This window comes from Miniopterus schreibersii (assembly GCF_964146895.1).
Source record: "Miniopterus schreibersii genome assembly, chromosome: 5".
NCBI lineage: Eukaryota > Metazoa > Chordata > Mammalia > Chiroptera > Miniopteridae > Miniopterus > Miniopterus schreibersii.
In genome coordinates this window covers 17,666,526-17,687,735 of record NC_138106.1, presented here as the reverse complement: position 1 = coordinate 17,687,735, position 21,210 = coordinate 17,666,526, and the positions used below count along the sequence as shown (strand labels likewise).

At 40.0% G+C, this 21,210-nt stretch overlaps 1 protein-coding gene across 1 annotated transcript in view; it reads left to right on the top strand.

The window, feature by feature from the left end:
- The window catches only part of PLCH1 (phospholipase C eta 1), a 131,403-nt gene that overhangs the window by 59,451 nt on the left and 50,742 nt on the right, over positions 1-21,210 (top strand). The window contains exons 3-4 of the mRNA XM_081139225.1: positions 14,617-14,763; positions 16,767-17,010. Of these exons, the coding sequence (XP_080995351.1) occupies positions 14,617-14,763; positions 16,767-17,010 (391 nt within the window). The remainder of the gene's footprint in view (positions 1-14,616; positions 14,764-16,766; positions 17,011-21,210) is intronic.

Sequence of the window (21,210 nt, the reverse complement as noted above, 5' to 3'; positions counted from 1 at the left end):
CCAGTTTGAAAACTGGCTTGGGTCCTGAGATTATACTTTGAGACACCAAATTTAATTATATAGTTGAAGTTGAAAAAGTTAAATCATACCTAGAAGCTTCTATTTAAAAACTTTCCCAGAATGTTATCTTGATTTAAACTTATTAATATTGTTGCCCAACTACAGCAGCTTCCCCCACCCCAGAACAGAGCCTCAATCAGGTGAGTCCTATCCAGGGAAGGCTGAGCGTCTGCCGTGCAGGGGGAATCTTGATCAGATTGGTTATTTCACTTTCCTCTGAATGGTTGGTGTAGGCAGGGACACGTGACCCAATTCTGGCCAATGAGATGTGAGGGAAATCAGGGCACTTTTGAGAAAGTTTTCTTTTCCTTTGAAAAAAGATACGTGAAATGACACTGGGACGTGATGCCTGGAGCTGCTACAGCCTTCTGGCAATCTATCAGTTTAGGAAGAAACTTGGACTTCTGGTGAATTCTTGAACTGCTGAATAAACTAACCATGTTACTACCTTTCAAATTTCTTATGGGGAGTAAAAACACACCTCTTTATCATTTAAGCAGTTTGTAGTTGGTCTTTTTCTTACTTGCAGTCCAAAGCATCTAAACAGTTAGCAATTTAGGAGTAGTTCAATGCATATATCTTAATGAGTTCAGTTTTTAAGGAAAAGCAATAATTGGTTAGATGTTTAAAAATCAATTTTCCATGTAGTGTTTGGCCCCAAGGCATAGCTTTCATCAGGTGGCACCTCCTAGACTTGCAGGCAAGGAATACATGGGCCTCTGTAGAATTTGCTTTGCAAGCCAAGCATTTAAAGCAGCAGCACAAGTTAAAAAAACAAAAAAAGGTGTACTGCAGCCATAAAAACTGTTTTTGTTTGAGACATAGGGCATCTCTCACCTTTGGGGTGGAATAGGTTAAAATCAAGTCTGAATCTTGTTTTGAGTGTTGAAGGAAAGTGCTTAATACACGTAATACTCTCAAAGCAGGCTGCGGGATTTGGATTATCAATAACTGCTGGAAGCTCTGACTGAAGGGTTGAACGTTCTTGTTTTCCCACTGGGCACTCTGCTCCCAGGCTTTCAAGTTTACTGAAATACCTAGATGGAGGAAGATAGAAGCTGTAGGGTTGAGAAATACCTAGTGGAGTAAAAAGAACTATTACTAAGCATTTTGGGAGTTTGTGTGCTTGAGAAGTGGGTGGGAAGGAAAAAGGAGAGGGAGTCCAAATGGGGCCATGTGAGTGTAGCTGCCAGTAGAGCTGGGAAATCTTAATTTTTAAATATTAAGTCAGTGGCATTTTAAGATACTGACATTATTGTGTGTCAGGCACTGTCAGCACGTTTCTTACATTAATTCATTTAATCCTGAATGAAGCAGATACTATTATCATGTATTTACAGATGAAGGAAGTGAGCCTAGAGAAGTTAATAACTTGCCTGAGGTCTCCAGCTCCCATAGTCCATGCTCTTACCATTGAACTATACTCTCTCCAGATGGAATATTTCTGCTGTACAGACAAGTACAGAGAATAGTGTTAGAATTGGCCAGGTAGCCAACACTCCAACTCTGTCTTTTAAAGAGATACGTTACAGACATAGTTGGTCTGGGAGCACCTCTCTGAGCTCCCACCTTCCTTCCATTCTGTGATCTTTTTTCATTTTTCTTGCATGAGGCATGGTTCTGTTTTGGGGAGAGAAGCTCAGTTTACTTTCGCATACCTCCTGGGCCCTGCGTCCTGAAGCCGCGGTTCTGAAAGCCACTGAAAGCAGTTTTCTTCAGCCTCTGTCCTGGAGCCCAGAGCCACACCTCGGCCCTGCCACCGCCCTCCTATTACAGGGTGGACCCTTTCAGTCTTCACTGAGCCCTGACTTCCCTGCAAGTGCTCAGCGATGCCCTACTGCCCGGTTTGTCTTGGGGACCTGCTGCCCCCCAGGTTCAGCCCCTCTCACCGCTATGAGCCCATGGGAAAGAAGGGCGATGCTTTCCTGGCCTTGTGATTCAGGAAAAAGGCCTACCTCGGTCGGTGCAACCCGGACAGTCCCCATTCCTCACTGGCTGGCCATCAGTCGGTGGCGCGGGGAGCACTGTGATTTTCCTTTCACAGCTCAGGCGCGCCGTGCTGGCACTGCACGCAGTTTCTTCGTTGGAGGGACAATAGCCAGTCTCTTTGGTTTACTACACATCCCTCTTTTGGTCATGAATATTCTATTTTCCTTGAGCTGTTTAGATTCCAAGGAAGTAGATTAATCGTTTCAGAAGGATACGTGAAATTTTTTAACAGTTAAATTAATTTGACACTGCAGTGCAAGTTTTCCTGCCACCCTAGGGTGATAATCAGTAGTTATAGGTCTGCTAGGGTTGGTTTTTGATACTGTTAGAACAATGCAAAGGAATTTGGAGAAGACATGGATTGGAGCCCATAACCCCCTAAATGTATGTTTACCTTCACTTAAAAAAGAAAAAGTGGAGTCGGGAATGCATCAGCGTGAAGTCTTCTGTTATAATTTGTCCTTTGACTTACCCATCAACTGTATGCACGGTGTTTCCTGGCAGATGTGAGGGGATAGAGCAGTAATAAAAACAGATTAAAAATTCTTAACCTTGTGGAATACACATTCTAGCGGGAGAGACAGGCAATGACTAGAATAAGATTACGAGATTTAATATATGTGGCCTCTTGGGGCACTGATGTTTTTGGACTCTGACGTATTTGAGAAGGTGGGCATCTGAATAGTAGGCAACCCTTGGTGTCCTCACCAGAGGAGCTATAGACCAGAGGCTCTCTGTCCTCAAGGGGGACCCTCTTCATGCTCTTCCTGATCTCCTGCCCTTCTCCCTCACCCCACCCCCATCAGTAGAACTGACCATGTACAAAGGGAGATCCTTAGGAGCTCTTTACACTCAAGGAGAAGGGAATGCTGAGTCTGGAAATACTTTGTGGTAGCCTGTTGTGGTCACTGGCAAAGTTAGCAGTTAATTGTGTGTCTAAGTGGGTAGGACAAAGAGGTCAGGCTAGGAATCTGGCAAGCTGGAAATGAGGTTTTTATTAATATCAAAAATTCAAGTGGAAATTACTTCCCTAGTGTGATTGCCGTGAGTATTCATAACATTAATATTAGAGACCACAGGAAGAGTTCCTCTTTAGTTCACTCGGAAAAGACTCCCGTAAGTCAGATAAAATTTTAAGAGAGCCTTTTCTGTTCTTTTTTTCTCTTCTTTCCTTTCCTTTTTCTTTCTCTTTTTTCTTTTCATTTAAAATAAACTACACCAGGATTTTTTGTTTGTAAGATCTTCCTTTACACAGGGCCCTTAAAAATCTTTTGTGATTGAGCATTTTAAAGTGCCTACACGGGCATAGCTTTATAGGACACAGTTAATTGTCTTAGGCCTAGTCGTCTCAGAATACAGAAGAGAAAGGCAGAAAGCTGTATTTTAAAAACTGCATTTTGGGTTGGGAAATATTTAATCCCCAACAATACACTGCTTTCAGCTGATTTGTTCATGGATATGATGATGGCTCTAGAAGGTAGTAGATACTTGATCCGGTTGCCCTGAATAGTTTCAAATTCTGTATTAAAGCATGTAAGTGATTTAGAGGTGACGTGACTTTTTGTTGAAGTGCAGATATAGGCAGTAGTGTGTAAGGTGGGTTGGAATAGGCTTTATGCCTGCAGATCAACTGGTTTACTGGGGGTTCCACTTGTAGCTTTTTGGGAGCTGGGATATTTCTGCCACTGAGAACAGCTCTTTTCCAACACAGTAATTATCATTTGCTGAGATGGCCTGCCCTCTCAAGCTATATCCCCCATCTGGCCGAGCTGATGGTCACTGTGAAACTGAAAACTGCTTTAGATGAGTCAAGCTGGCCAGAGCGGCTTCACCTCGGATCCCTACCTTTCAAGAACAGAAGGAACCGTACATTGGTTGGAAATGTGATTTTAGTTAAATGAACCCTGTTTATTTTTCTGTTGCTGAGATAAAGGTACTTAACAAAACAGAATCCTTCTGGTCTCTGTTCACCTAGGATGGACTCATTAAATGGCCAATGGTGGTAATTGTTTCCTAAATGCCGACAGATGCTTTTCCGTTACTCACTGAAAGCTGCTTCTATTGTTAGAATCACGCTGCTCTCACAGTGCTGCAAATGTTTTCCAAGATTGCGAGAAGCTGTAGGCCTAGTTGGTGCTTTTTAGTATTTCAGATTGGGATTGTGGGGTAAACTCTGATGATGGAATTGCCCTTGTTCTGCTAGAGGAAAGGAATTTCTGATTACTTACTGACAATTAGAGCGCTGAATCAGTTGCAAAAATTTATTTTTATTTTTTTATTTTTTTTTAAATATATATCTTTATTGATTTCAGAGAGAGGAAGGGAGAGGGGAAGAAACATTGATGATGAGCGAGGCATTGGTCAACTGCCTCCTGCACGCCCCCACCTGGGGATCGAGCCCACAACCTGGGCATGTGCCCCGACCGGGAATCGAACCCCGATTGCCTGGATCCTAGGTCGATGCTCAACCGCTGAGCCATGCCCGGCTGGGCCAGTTGGAAAAATTTAAAATAGCATGCAAACTGCAACATAATTGTCCTGTGAACAATCTTTAGGAAAGCAGCCTTGTGGGATGAGGGTCTGTGTGTATTACAAGCCTTTGAGTGGGTTTCTACTCCTGGTCACCCTATGAGTGAATGACGTCTACAGTGCCCTGTCCTCAGCAGCCCTGCTCAGCTCCTGTAGACTCATGCCTATGGCTTCTTCTGTGGAATCAATCCATCGAGGATCTGGTCTTCCACTTTTCTTGCTGCCTTCTATTTCCCCCGCATTATTGTCTTTTCTGTAGAACCCTTCCGTCTCAGGACATGCCCGAAGTAGGACAGCTTCAGTTTCATCATTTTTACCTCCAGCAATGCTTCAGGCTTAATTTGCTCTAGGACCTGCTAGTTCCTCTTTCTGGCAGTGCAGGGTATCTGTAGAGCGCTCCTCCAGCACCATATTTCAAATGCATCATTTTTTTCCCTATTACACTTCTTCACGGTCCAGCTTTCACATTTGTACACGGTAATTGAGAGTACGAGGGTGTGGATGATCTTAGCCTTGGTCTCTAGTGACACATCCTGCTCTTGGTGATCTTTCCTAATCCTTCCATTGCTGCCCTTCTGGGTCTCAGCCTTCTCTCGAGTTTTGGCTGCAGGCTCTATTTAAATTGATGAATGAACCAAGGTAAGCAAAATCTCTAACAATTTCAGTCTTCACTGTCTGTGTTAAAGTTGTATATTTCTTCTGTAGTCATGATTCTTGTCTTCTTGATGTTCAGATGCAGTCCTGCTTCTGCACTTTTTCGGCCACTTTTATCCAGAAGTTAAGTCATTGCCACTTTCTGCCAGTAAGATGGTGTCATCTGCTTGTCTTCTTGTTGATGTTTCTTTCAGCAAGTGTCACTCCTCCTTCCTCTGAGCCTAGCCCAGGTTTTTGGATGCTGTGTTCTGCATACAGGTTAAAGGAACAGGCAGATAAAATGGGGGCCTGTGTGTTGTCCGTTCCTGTACTGAATGTTGGGCCCAGGGCGGGGAGAGCAGGCGTCCTGGGAAGGCTGAGCAGACCCGGAGCGTTGACTCACCCGCTGCCTCAGGGCTTTCTCTGGGACTGCATGCCTGCATTTCACTGACCTATCAGTGTCACTATGACTCTCCCAGTGTCCTGTGTTTCTGATGTTAAGATGGCTGTCAGGTGTTTGTCACCTTTCCTTCCTCCCTCCTACTTCTTTCCTGGGCTACAACTCTTTCTTATCTTTTGGGTCTTTCTTGCTGAATATTTTCACCATCAAAACTTTTCCTTCCAGTTGCCCCTTCTGCCCCTGCCACCGTTGTGTTTAATGTTCTCTACTCTCTCTTGATCCATCCCTGACACTCTCCTGCTGTCCATGACATTTTTTCTGTCCCTTGTCAATTCTCGTATGCTTCCAAAGACTTACTTGAAATACCCCGCCAACTGTAGGGGAATCATGTACATGTCTGAGCCTTGTTTATTCGTGCTTGGTGGCCAGCCTGTACTGCTGAAGTGCGTGAATGTCTGTTGATGTGCACGTGAGTGGGTTAGCCTACTTATTTCTCAGTGCAAGGAGACTCAAGAAATCGTGTCTCCGGGTAATTATGGTTCAGTGTTGGCCTTTCCTCTGGGATTGACTATTTAGAAAAATTTATAGCACATCTGCTCTGATTATATATGCAAACTTGGCTTAAAGGAAATTTTCAGTATTTTATCTTTCTCCCATTTTTAGGCTTTTTCTTTAAAAAAATGATTTTAAGATCTCTACTGCAGTGGTTTGGGGTAGCAACTCCGATCAAAATGCCACAAATAAACTGTGATGAATACTTGGTTACTTAGTGATGTTTATGTGGTATTACATTTTTAAAAAAGGGCAGCTGATGATGTTAGGACTAGGGTTTGAGTGAGGACAGATGATTTTTGAAAAATAAACCTGAGGGGATTCTCCCAGGCCTTTTTCTTACCACGTGTTTTTGTTTTTTAGCATGGATTCTTTTTTCCACAAAAACACCTGCCACAGAAAGAAGGTACCTGCTTTTTAAGTGCCATAGGACTTGATTTCCAACCAGTGGTGGCTGACAGGTGCAGACCTGCTTCGCCGTGGCAGGTGGTCTCTGAAATCCTCGGCCCTGGGAGTCCCATAGTCCAAGAGCATCGGAGGCTCCTGGGCGGAGCAGCGCTTTGTTTTCTAGAGAAAATGTGATTTCTCCCTCCATTTTCTGTTATTTGACTCTTAGAGGTACAACTTTAAAAGGCACGCAGAGGTGAAACCTGCATGGACTAAATTAAGACAGTTTACATGAAATCAGGCTTTCTTGACTTTTTTTTTCTCTATCTCTGTAATTTTCTTTTCTTATAAAAAATTATCAACTCCATAAAACAATAGTTGGTGAAGGAAAAAGGGGTTGGAGTGTAAGAAAGGGGAACTGCTGGGGACATATGAATTTGTTGGCATACAGAGTAGGCATTCACTTTTAAAATGCAATTAAACTCAGGAGGTAGGCGGAAAGTGTGCACAGCAACTTTAAGAAATGAATGAGACAATAATTACCCCAACAAATGCTTATTTTACATTTGTGTGTGTAGCACAGTGTGTAGGTATCCTATAGAGCAGGGATTTTCAACCTTTTTCATCCCATGGCACACATAAACTAATTACTGAAACTTTGTGGCACACCAAAAAATATATTTTTTGCTAATCTGACAAAAAAATAGATATAATTTTGATTCATTCACACTGGATGGCTACTGATGTGCTGGCTGTTGTCATTTTTTGTTTTTTTAATTTGACAATCTAAGGGAAAAGGTCTTAGGAACCAGCGAACCGGATTCTTTATTTTTATAGATCAGAAAATTGGCCTCAAGGCTGTTTAAAGGACTTACCTGCGATCAGCCAGTTACTGGTCTAGGCGGGACCTGAAGGCAGACATTCCACTTGGTGAAATGGAGAGACTTGCCCTGGGATTCAGGGCACCCAGTTTCAAACCTGCCTTTGCCGTGTACTAGCTGTATGACCCCAGCCAAGTTCTTTGCTCACCTGCTCTACAATGAGAGGCAATGAATTATTCTCCTAACTTCAGCGATCTTAAGAGGAATAAGCCACATATATGTCAATAATCTTAACTCTGGATATACAGTAGACTTCCCTGAGAAGGGGAAGCCAGTAAAACAGATGCCCAGAGCAGCCCCACCCCAGCAGATGTTGATTTCATTGCTCTCTGGGGGGCTTTGTGATCAGCACTTTTAAGAAGGTCCTCAGTTGATTCTAATGTACAGCCAGGGTGGAGAGCTATGAAATAACTTGTTAGATGGCAATGTACTGTGTAAATAAAGGCCATTGTTTATTGTGGCTTGGGAATTTTGCCCCAAATATCTAGTCCAATGTCATATCACTGAACAAATGATGAAACAGGGTCTGTGGCCTTAAAAAAACACGTATGTGTGTGTGTGTGTATGTGTGTAGCACATATATAAATTTTATTTTGTTTTTAAATTTTATTTATTTTTTATTTTTAAAAATATATCTTGATTTCAGAGAGGAAGGAAGAGGGGGGAGAGAGAGAGAGAAAAACATCAATGATGAGAGTCATTGATTGGCTGACTCCTGCACGCCCCCTGCTGGGGATCGAGCCCACAACCTGGGCATGGGCCCTGACCGGGAATCGAACTGCGGTCTCCTGGATCCTAGGTCAATGCTCAACTGCTGAGGCACGCCGGGCAGGCAAATTTTATTTTTTAAAATTTTTTATTAAGATATAGTTTAGATATAATGTTATTTGTTTCAGGTGTATAACAGTGATTTGATGTTTATATACCTTATGATGTAATCATTGCAAGCCTAATAACCATCTATCACTGTGTAAAATTATTATAATATATTGATTATATTCCCTGTGCTGTACACTACATGCTTGTGCTTATTTTGTAACTGGAAGTTTGCACCTCTTACTTCCCTTTATCTTTTCCACTTATCCCCCACCACCCTTCTTTCCTCTAGCACCATCAGTTTTGTCTCTGTTTCTGAGTCTGTTTTTGGTTTGTTTTGTTTTAAATGCTTTTTTAAAGGTAGCAAACCATGTTGTGGAATGGTGATGACACTGTCATTTCCGATCTTATGTTGAAGTAGAAAACTCTTTACATATTAGATGAAACTAAATTTAAAATTTAAAACTAATTCATATCCCCATCCCCAATAGGATAACATTAAATAAAACCAACAAAACTATATTGTTAAGAATTCTTATTTGTATTTCATTTGTTTCCTAGAGCTAACAATTATGGTATAGAAACAGTTGTTGAATATAAGTCTCATTAAAAAATGAAAGTGTTATGTAAGGCTTTAGTAAAATAGAAAAAATATTCTGACATTTAAAAAATTACTGATTGCCTGGCCAGGCGTGGCTCAGCGATTGAGCGTTGACCTAGGATCCAGGCGATCGTGGTTCGATTCCCGGTCAGGGCACATGCCCGGGCTGAGGGCTACATCCCCAGTCGGGGGCCTGCAGGAGGCAGCCGATCAATGACTCTCTCATCACTGATGTTTCTCTCTCTCTCCCCCTCTCCTTTCCTCTCTCTGAAATCAATAAAGATATATTTTTAAAAAATTACTGATTAATTTCTTTCACTCTTTCTTTGACCTAAAGTCCCCCAAATGTATTTATCCACTTTATAAACATATTGACTATGTGCCTGTAGCCTTGCAAACAAGTGCCAAAATTGGTTACTGCTAGCCAATTAGTTTCTAAAGCCTTTCAAATAATCTTATCTTCGCCACAGGAATGATTTAAGCAATGGAATAAAAACCAGTGAACTCCACATTGTTTGCTCTTCACTGGCAAGAATCATGACTTAATAAGTGGAGCTTTCCCTGGTTGTCTGTAAGCACATTTATTCATAAGCTGGTATTATTTGACTCTACAGCCCAACTACTGGTAAGGGAGAGCTTTTCAAGTGAAGCCCTTCCCTGCGAAGAGCAGTTATATTTTATGTAAATACCATTTAAAACATTCATGTCATAGTAAAATATCCAAATGTGAATCAGGTGTTTTTTTTTTTTTTTTTCTTTAAAGTTATTCTAAAAGGCTTCTGGAAGAATTGGAATTGTGTCTTCCTGGAAGATAAAATAATATTTATGGAAGCTAGGTCAGCTGTTGTGTGGACTCAGAACTTGGAGGAAAATGCACTTTTCAGCTGAAGGAATAACCAGTACTGTCTTTTGCTGCCCATCTTTCTGTCCTGACCCTGTGGACTGACCCGCCAGCTGCACTGCCTGTCCACAAGGCGTCATATGTACCAGGTCCAGAATATGCTCTTGGTCTGTGCTGAGAATTAAACATGCCCTTTACCTCTCCTCTGGTGATTTTAGGAACTCTCCCTTTTCTTCCTTTGCGAGAAACATTACCTGCACCATTTGGCACTTTTTCGCTTTCAGTCACTCAGATTTACTCTGATCTGTGGAAGCTGGCAAGAAATCAATTCACATTTTTTTCATGGACTGTTGAAAAGATTGTCTTGCAGAGTTTGTGGACTTTTGTTTTGCCTGCTAATGCACAGTTTGGTGATGAGTATCCCAAAATAGATGTGTTCATGAAAGAGTGCAAGTGACATTCTAGCATGGCCTTGACACAGGCATGGTCGTCACCCTATATTGTGACCCAGCCTCCAGGTGACCGTAGAGCAGAGTACCAGGTGTGCCTATTACTACTATTGGAGGTGATTTTGTTGATTGGCTGTTTAAAGAATAGTGCTAGGGTGATGGAAATATTCTAAAATGAGCTCATCACACAACTCTAAATACACTAAAACTATTGAACTGTACATTTGAAACAGGAGAATTTTAATGTATATACATTATACCACAAAGCTGTTATAAAAATCAGCATCAGGTGACACTTTTGACTTTCCTAACAGACTGTGACTATCTCTGCTTCAAACATGCCTGAAAGAATTTAACCTATTATTTGTCATCTATACGCAGTGGAAATGTTGGGAATCCCCCCAAAGGAAACATACTTCGTATTAGGATACTTCATATCACCAGTGTGTGGGTTTCTTTTTTTTAAGACATTTTCTGCCTGAGGGATTTACTGAACTGATAACCCCTCAGGAAATTTACTTATTTTAAATTGATTGAACGGAAATGGTTGATTTAATCCTGTTAAAGAGTTAAATTCTAAGGGACTTTACAGACAACTTTGTTACCCCTTTCATTTTACAGATGAGATTCTGTGAAGAGTTTTAAAACTCTAATTATGTAATAAAGTTAGAATGTAGTTCTCTACTCATCTGTTTGCTCTTTAAATATTTATGCTATGCTATGAGGCAGCCATTAAAATGATAATTATTAAGACTGTGTAGAAACATGGAAAGCTGTTTATAATACAAATGAAATCAAGCAGAGGGCCAAATGGCCTAAATATCATGATTGCAACCAGGATGTCAAATTTGTGTACATACTGAGATCTGGACCATAATAGATAAAGACAGTATGGGTGTCGTATGATAGGGTGATGGGCATTTCTGCCTTAATATTCTGGAATGTTGCTGCCTTGTGTTCACATAATGCCTTTTCTAAAAATATTAAGAGGGGATGATGTAGGCTCAAAGGGATTGTGCACATGTTGATGGCTGCCCGAGTCTGTAACCCTCGTTTGCAGACTCTCCCCAGCCACTTTCCAGCCCCGGGAACGTGTGTGCTGAGGTTATGCCGTTCTAGCCACTGGCACCGTCCTTGTTTACCTGCTTCCAGAACTCTCTCTTTGTTCCCTTATTTCTCACCCTGTTGTTGACCGATCCGGAATGGCTGAAGGATGACTCTTATGGGTGGTAGTAACTACAGTTAAACTCCTCTACTCCAGGCAGAACATGAAGAAATTGGCTTATGCTGACACTTAAGTGATTTAGAGGACACTGGAAGAATATCTTGTCTCCAACATTGGTGTTCATTGCCTACTGGGGTGATTCGAGGGTGTTCTTTCTCTGGTTAGCTTGACAGCTCAGTGGACTGATTGAGGAAGAGAGAAGTGGGCTAGGTGACTCTCAGGACTCCATTGATTTTTCAAGTTGACTCTATCCCAAAGGCTTTTCTCTGTGATGGGGGAGCATCGTGGAGAAAGTGTAAAGCAGCTACATACGCAATTGAAGCAGAAGATTGCTTCAAAGCCTAACTCTGCAGGTAGATTGTGATCATGCATGCTTGTCCACTACAACGGATGGTGCTGGAGTCTTAGCCCATGGCTGAGTCAGTGTGATAAATGCGAAACTAGTGAATATGGAATATATTGTGTAAACACACTCTCTCAGGGATTGGATCCCATTTTCTAAAATGTTTGGTTTCTCTGGATGATGTTTGCTAAGTGGTAGGTGGTATTTATTAACTCAAGTAACTAATTATACTTTTATATCACTGTACTTTTCCTGTTAAATTGTTGAGATATTATAGACATAGCAATTCCATTTCTGGGAAAAGAAATGGGACTGTGGAAAGGAAAGGAAAAGCAGGGGACACTGTTAGATGTGTGGACGGCTTTATAGATCTGTGATGTACAGTTAATTCAACGTTTTTACTCTGGTTTATTATCTCTTTAAATGTTGTGGTCTTAAAACTCAACCTCTTTAAGGTGAAGACAAAGTCTCTTTGTACTCTGCTTACCTCATTACATAGCCCTGTGCCTGGAACAGAGTTGCTCTGTGAATATCTGTTTATTAAAGTTCTAATAGAGTTTTCTGGGTGTTTTGGCTTGGTCAGTTTGGCTTGATGATTTTATCTTGATATGCTGACATACTCTCTTCTGTTCTCCCTCTAATTACTGGAATAAGATGGTCAATGTGACTGTCAAGAATTCAAACCCATGGCTCTCATTACCTAAATGAATGGTGCTCAGTGGTGGGTAAATTTACTAATGTGTGTGAAACTAAATCTCAAATTTTGTTCTGCACTTCAAAGTAAACATTTTAAGAAGCAGTATTTTTATTACTTGGATATTTGATATGTCAGATAAGATGAGTAAGAGCAAACTACACTTCACCTCCCTTGTAATATCAGTTCCTAAAACCATACTTAACTTTAGGTCGTTCTCCTTGATTTTGGCGGGGGAAGGAAAGGCTCTTCATGGAGGAAATAGTGAATGTTGGTTATGTTGAAGTTACCTTTAATGAGTACCCTGCACATGCAGTGTTAAGCTTTTGGGTCAGCTTATCTTTCCTAGTAAAGACAAGATACTTAGCCAACAAAGATGAAATCTAATATTGTTGAAGTTTACTTACTGTGGTGTTTCTTTGATCTGTTTCTAACAGCATACTGTTTGTAGATCCTCAGAGCCAGAAGGTTCCAGGGCTCTAAGGGTTATATTTGTGTCTGTGCATTTGTTGATGAAGTAAAGCTGTTTCTGGCTGACATAATAAAAGAGCATTTGGAAAAGTATTGCATAAGTCGCAGAATCAAGGGGAAAATGGAATAATTTGTCAGCCTCAGGAAGACTACCTCTGACAACTGTGGCATCCTGGGGTGGCCAACCAGGAGCATCTCTTAAGTCTTGGCCATTGAAATGGCTCAGTTCTGTTTTTACTCAGTGCTCTGCTCCAGTTACCAGTGATGGGGAAACGGGCAACACCAATAGATAGCTTCTTCCAACAAGGTTCATCTCAAAGCAAAGAGAATTAGATGATAGTTTTTACTTGGACAAGAAGTAATTTGGATATTACCAGAATTCAATCACCAAGTTATTCCTCTAGGTGGAAAATCTTAGCAGTTTAATCCAGCGACACATCTTTTATGTCTAGATCCTTATTTCCTTCTATTATACTCCAGGCCCCTTATTTTAGGATAAGCCTTCCTTTTAGTTCAACAGGGGCATTATTTTTAGTGGAGCTATCAATAGATTTTATCTCTGGAAGTTATCAACATTCAGTTTCAGCCTCATAAAATCCTACATGTAGAATCAGAACTTGACAGGTTAATTAGCCTGCTTAAGCTCAGATAGAAGTATTATTGAGTGTATTGATTAAAACTCTCTATGTTGCAAGTACCAGAAGATTCAAATTGAAGTCATTTGAGCAGAAACTAAACAGTTCAGGGTTATATCTCTTGTACCATGAGGGGCTTGATGCAGGGCTCAAACTGCAGGACCTAGACTTTTTCTCCCTTCCAATTTTTCAGCTCTGCTTTTGGTTTCATTTCAAGCAGACTTACTTTTCATGAATCCCAGGTGGCAGCTGGAAGCTTTGGGCTGCCAAATTTAGGTACTGAGGGGTTAAAACCCCTTTTTCCAGGAGTCCTAGTGAATATCACATTTTATCTCGTTGGCTTAGATTTAATCACATGCCCATTTCTGAACCAATTACTGTAACCACAGTGATGAGATACCCTAGAGCTGAAGGGTAGATCAATTTTAAACAACCCACATGACTGAAAATGGAGGGAAAAATGAATGACTCAATAGAATAACCAGAATGCTTTTGTCAGGAAAAGGAGGAGAGGATTGATGCTGGGAAGTTAAAAAGTTTTATATTCAATTGTGAAAACTTGAGTTTTAAAAATTACATTTACAAATGATATTTAGTTATTTGCAAACATGCACAAATATAATATGAACCCATATATAGCCATCATCCAGCTTCAACAATTGTTGAAACATTTTGCCAATTATGTTTCTGTTGATTGCCCTTTAAATCATTATCATAAGATGCTTTTACAGCTGGCTGTGTAAGAACTCACAAGATCTAACACAAAGTCTGAGATCTTGCGTTATGAACATAAACCCAAATATCAAATGATCATCAGTCTCATACCATAAAACCATTTGTTGCCTGCTAGATCAAAAGATGGCTGTGTGGAATAGTAATGCATCGTTGCCCTGGAAGTAGAATTTTATTTCAGTAGGTAAGGCTTTTTCCTGGCCTAAGCCTGATGAATCAGTTCCTTAACAGCTCTTTCCAGAGAACCTACAGCAAATTTGTCTTCTGGCCCTGGGTGTCCTTAGGGGTGAATCAGAGGTGTTATTTAACAGTGAGGTTTCTGAACACCAGTATGCACGTGCATTGTGTGAGAGCTGACTGTGACCTAATCTCTTGCAGTTGAAAGATGCATGAGTGTAATGCAGTCCGGGACACAGATGATCAAACTGAAGCGTGGGACCAAAGGGCTTGTCCGGCTCTTTTACCTGGATGAGCATCGGACCCGCCTCCGATGGAGACCCTCCAGGAAAAGCGAGAAGGCAAAAAGTAAGGTCAACCTTGAATTCTCTGCATGGCCTGACACAGTAACCCATGGGTTACATCAGGTGGGCTCTGTGGAAGCTTCAGATCTGTGGAACATCCATATTTTTGCAAGTTTTGGGGTCAGCTGTTCAAGGATGTGGAGAGACAGAATAAATAATGACCAATTTTGCTTTTTTAATTCTTTGGGGAATTTAAATCCATGAAAGTTTTTGTTGTTGTTGTTCATGAATGCTGTAAATGTTAATATTTCCCCTGTGTTGGAGACATGATATAGAAATATTCACTTGGGATATTCATTTGGGATATGAGATTTTATAGCCGGAGGTCTTTTCTTTTCCTATGAAAGTTTAGAAATATCATAAATCCAGTGGGTGTTAAAGCGTTTTGAAATTTTCTGAGCACAGTTGACTGATTAATGAGTTAACAAAATTGTTTTAATGAAATCAAGTAAAATAGCTTTGATCTGACTACTAGTTAAGACCTGTCTCTCATACCTTCTACACTCAGCACCAAGTCCAGGTGGAGTCTCCTGTAATGTCCCTCTCACCTCCCCCTTCCATCCTGCCTTTGCCAGAACAACTTGTCCAGGGTCTCATCACCTTTCTGGTGGCCAATTGTGAAGTCTCCTAACCAATCTCCATTTGCTAGTTTCTTCTGCTTTGATCAGTTAATATGCTTTCCCCTTCAGGTAGCAGAAGACCTCGGCCAAATTAGGCTTACATGACAGACAAATTTATTATCTCACATAACAAGAAGCTCAGAGATTGGCAGGCCCGACTCAATGGGGCCATTGAGTTTCTAGTTCTGTTTTCCTAGGTGCTCTCGGCTCTGACCCTTGTGCCTTGGCTTTGTCATCAAAGCAGCAGCACCATGGCTCCAGGTCTTCTGGGCCTCACATTCTGATATAACGGTGAAGAGGCAGAAAGGGACCTTCTCTTCTGGGGCTTCCTTTTTAGAAGAGAAGAACCTCTTTCTAGACCTTCCACTCAAGGCACACTCCCCAAGTCTCCTTGGTTAGAGCTGGGTTGCATCCCACATCTAAATCAATCATAAGAAATATGAATGGGCACACCCACCAGAAATCTGCCCTGGGGCTGGGCACAGGCTCATTTTCCTGAGTCATGTAAGGAATGAGTTGATATCAGAAGAAAAATCAGGACTCTGCCATTAAGGCAGAGAGGAGACATGGATGGCATATGTGGGCAATCAATAGGATATGCTAGTCTCCTGATTTTTGCTTAAAAATAAGGAAGCAAATAAAAAAATACAGTTTTAAAGTAATATTCCCTGCAGTGCTTCTCTGATCCAAATAGTGCTAATCTATTATTGTAGACTTTCCATAATCTGGCCTCTAACTGCCCTTCCAGCTTTATCTCCTGCCCTTGCCCTCTTGAGCTTTGCATTCCAGCATAAATGTCCTGTTCAGCATCCCTGGTTTGGGTCTTAAGTTTGGTATCTTTATGCCTTGTTCCCTGGGATGCCACCTTGTTCCTTTCCACCTCTCTAAGCTTTGCTCTACCTTCCCCATAATAACATTCTCACTATAAATGCCAATCACTTTTAACTGTGCTATTTGTTTACCACTATTTCCCCCCCTTTTAATTTTCTATCTTCTGATGCACATTTAAAACACCAAAAGTTGGAACTAGGTCTTTGTATGTTTTCCCTGCATAAATATGTGAACTCTAAATTTGACATCTTTGACATTTCTACCAGTCATCCTGCCCTACTGGGCATATCTATCATTTTATCAAAAAATCCAGCTCGTCCTGACTCTGCCTGGGAGGGCATTGCCTAGACTGCCCAGGGAGGTAAAGTCTCATGTAGAGAAGGTTCCTGAGCAGGAAGTGACAGGACTTGTAGTTCACATTTGGACTTAAAACCACAACGCACAGACAATGAATTTGTTTATGCTTATTTTAAAAAAATGTAAAATGCTTTTGCTTTTCTTTTTTCTTAATCTGTATCCGTATCTTCACCTGTCATATATTCCACTTTCCTCACAGTCCTTATTGACTCCATCTACAAAGTCTCTGAGGGCCGGCAGTCTGAGATATTCCACAGACAGGCGGAGGGTAACTTTGACCCCAGCTGCTGCTTCACCATATACCATGGGAACCACATGGAGTCCCTGGACCTCATCACCTCCAACCCCGAGGAGGCCCGCACCTGGATCACGGGCCTCAAGTACCTGATGGCTGGCATCAGTGACGAAGATTCCCTCGCCAAAAGGCAAAGGACTCACGACCAATATCCTTCCTAAAACTCGATTTTCGAGCTCTGTGTGGAATGGGGTGTGTGTGTGTGTGTGTGTGTTCGTGTGTGCGTGTGTGTAGTGTGCTGTGTGAGTGAGGATCAGACTATGCTGTATTTTCCCCCCCAGTATTTTTCTTTCTTTACCCTTAGCCCCCACTGTCCCCTCCTCACTCTCACTGAAAGTAAATAAATGCCTGAAACCCATAGAAACAAGCTTATAAACTCAGGAGCAGATTTCTTCAGAAGAGACTGAAGTTAGCTTTGAGAAATATCCAAATGAAGTTTCCGAAGAGAGATGAGGTAACCAGGAGAGCGTTTATTTGCATTAGAGAAAAACCCTGCTTTGTCACAGTCAGTTTAGTTTAAGGAACCCTTTTTGAGTGCCAGTTCTGCACCGGGCACTTGGCTCCTTCCTGCTTTCCCTCTCTTTTCTAAAGTGCAGTTTGGAAACCGAACGGAATGGTGCTCAAGGGGAAGTTACGTTTTACTTAACAGCATCTACCCTTTCAGAATTGCTCAAGACACTGGAGGCTGGGTCTCATTCTTGATTAAGCCCATTTTTGTGGTTCTGCGGTGCTGACAAGATCAGTGCTTAATGTGCTTGTTCTGAAAGCCACCTCCCCTGCTGGGATCGAGCTGGGCATTCGACATGGCAGTTCTGGCCTCAGTTTTCTCAGCTATGAAGTGAGAGTATTAGACTGCATTGCTTTTCTTCTGCACACTTTGAATGTGTCCCCGTCCATATAGGGAGTAGTGCCACCACTTTGCTGTCATCGGAATGTGTGCCTTAATTTCTTGCCCAGAGTGGTAATAAATTTATGGTACTCTAGTTGTAATCCCTCACCTGGGGTATTATTGGAGCAGAGTGGAAATACTCAGCCCATGAAAGGGTTTTGACAGTGCGAATGCCTGAGCTAATGAGCCATGATGTTTTCATCAATATTCTCAGCATGAAGATAAATGCAACTGGGATTCATAAGTGAACAAGGCACAAACATAGGAACTAATTCTTTATTCTGTTAATTTGTTAGTGCTGTGTTCTGTTAGTTCTGTTAGTGCTTTATTTTGTTAGTTTGTTTCTTCTTAACATTTGGTAAAAAGCAAAAATACTGAATTAGTAACAATGCTTTTTGGTGTAAGTCACACAACCATACTAATACTGTTTAAGGCAATATTAAGGCAATATTGTTTAATATTGCCTCAAACAATAAAGAATATTTATTTTTCATGAACAAGACATGGCTAATCAGTGGCTCAGTGATGTCACAGAGACCTAGGTTCTGCCATTCTCGGCATGTTGGCCTCCTTTGTTAATTCTATTTTTAACTTCTTGAGGAACTGCCAAACTGTTTTCTACAGCAGCTTACCATTTTACATTCCCACCAACACTGCCCAAAGTTTCCAATTTCTCCACATCCCGCCACACTTGTTTTCTGTTCTTTTGATAGTAATCATCTAGTGGGTATGAGGTGGTATGCTATTGTAGTTTTGATTGCATTTCCCTAATATTAGTGATGTTGAGCATCTTTTCAGGTGTTTGTTGGCCATTCATATAACTTCTTTGGAGAAATGGCTAATTAAGTTCTATGCCCAGTTTTGAAGGAGGCTGGCTTTTTTTTTTTTTTTTGTCATTAAGTTTTAGGAGTTCTCTATGTAGTCTGGATATGAAATATCTTACCAGATATTGATTTGCAAATATTTTCTTTCATTCTGTGGATTGTCTTTTTACCCTGTTGATAGTGTCCTTTGATGCATAATTTTTAAAAATTTTCATGAAGTTCCATTTGTTACCTGTGCCTTTTGTATCCTATCCAAGAAACCATTGTCAAATCCAATGTCATAAAGCTTTTGTTCTATGTTTTCTTCCAAGAGTTTTACTGTTTCAGATCTGACATTTAGGTCCTCGGTTTATTTTGAGTTAATTTTTGTAAATGGTGTTAGGTAAGGGTCTAGCTCCGTTCTTTTGAATGTTGATATCCAAATTTTCCAGCACCATTTGTTGAAAAGACTGTTCTTTTCTGACTAAATTGTCTTGCTACCCTTATAAAAAATCATTTGACCATATACACGAGATTTTCTTTCTGGGCTGTGTATTTTATTACAGTGGTCTACATATTTGTCTTTATGACAGTACCACACTGTTTTGATTGCTGTAGCTTTGTAGTAAGTTTTGAAATCAGGAACTTTTAGTCCTCCAGTTTTCTTCTTCTTTTTAAATACTGTTTTGACTATTAATGGTCCCTTGACAGTCCATATGAATTTTAGGATAGCATTATCTATTTCTGCAAAAAATGTTAGTGGGATTTTGATAGGGATTGCACTGAATTTGTAGATTACTTTGGGTAGTATTGACATTTCAACACTACTGCCTTCTGATCTATGAACATGGAATGTATTTTCACTTATTTATGTCATCTTTAATTTCTTTAGCAATGTTTTGTTGTTTTCATTGTACAACTTCTTTACCCCCCTTGGTTCATTCTTATGTATATGTATTTTAATGCTATTGTAAATGGAATTGTTTTTATAACTTCCTTTTCAAATTGTGTGTGGAAATGTAACTGATTTGTGTGTTGACTTTGTATCCTGGTACTTTGCTAAATTCATTTACTAAAAAGTTTAACGGCTTCTTTTGTGGAGTCTTTAGGGTTTTCTACATAAAAGATGACATCATCTGCAATTAGAGATACCTTTATTTATTGCTTTTCGATTTTGATGCCTTTAAATTTTCTTTTCCTAATTGCTCTGGCTAGAACTTTCAGTACTATGTTGAATACAAATAGTGAAAGCAGGCATCCTTGCCTTGTACCTGATCTTAAAGGAAAAGCTTTCGTTCTTTCACTTTGAATATGATGCTTGCTGTGGATTTTTCATATATTGCTTTATTATGTTGAGGTAGTTTTTTATTGCTGTTTTGTTGATTGTTTTTATCATGAAGGGTGTTGAATTTTGTCAGATACATTTTCTGCATCTATTGAGATGTTTATGTGGTATTTTCCTTCATTATGTTGCTCTGGTATATTACATTGATTGATTCTTGCATGTTGAATTATTCTTGTATTCTAGGAATAAATCCCACTTGGTCATGGTATATAATTCCTTTTGTTTGCTGCCAAATTGTTTTTGCTAGTATTTTGCTGAGTTGTGTGTTTTTTTAATCAATAATCATAAGAGAAATTGGTTTGTAGTTTTCTTGTAATGTCTTTGTCTGGCTTTGGTATAAGAGTAATGCTGGCCTCACAGAATGAGTTAGGAATTATGCCCCCGTCTTCAATTTTCTGGAAAAGTTTAAGAAGTGTTGGTATTAGTATTTTAAATGTTCGGTAGAATTCACCAGTGAAGGCATCAAGACCAGTGCTTTTCTTTGTTGAGAGATTTTTGATTACTGATTCAATTTCCATACTAGTTATAGATCTATTCATATTTTCTATTTCTTTGTGATTAGATTTGGAAAGTTTTGTGTTTTTAGAAATATGTCCCTTCATTTCTTATCCAATTTGTTGGCCCATGGTTGTTCATAACCTTTTTTATTTCTGTAGAATCAGTAGTAATGTTCCCATTTTCATTTCTGATTTTTGTAATTTGAGTCTTCTCTAATTTTTCTTAGTCCATCTAGCTTAAGGTTTGTCAATTTTGTTGATCTTTTTGAAGAATCAGCTTTTGGTTTCATTGATTTTTTTTCTATTGTTTTTCTCTTCTTTATTTCACTTATTTTTGCACCAATTTTTCTTATTTCCTCCCTCTGCTAGTTTTGGGTTAAGTTTTTTTTCTCCTAGTTCCTTAGGTTGTAAAGTTTGGTTGTCCATTTGAGGTCATTTTTGTTTTTTAATATAAACATTTATAGCTATAATTTTCCCCTTTAACAATGCTTTCACTGCATTCCATAAGGTTTGATATGTTATGCTTTCATTTTCATTCATTTGTATTTTCTAATTTCCCTTGAGATTTTTCTTTTCTTTGATCTGTTGGTTGTTTAAGAGTGTGTTAAGATCAACCATTTTGTGAATTTTCCAGATATTCTTTTGTTACTGATTTCTAACTTTATCCCATTGTGATCAGAAAAGATACTTTGTATATCTATCTTTTTAAATCTAAAGACTTAATTTGTGGCCTAAAATATGGTCTGTTCTAGAAACTGTCCTACATGCACTTGAGTAGATTTGTATATTGTTATTGTTGTATAGATTGTTGTGT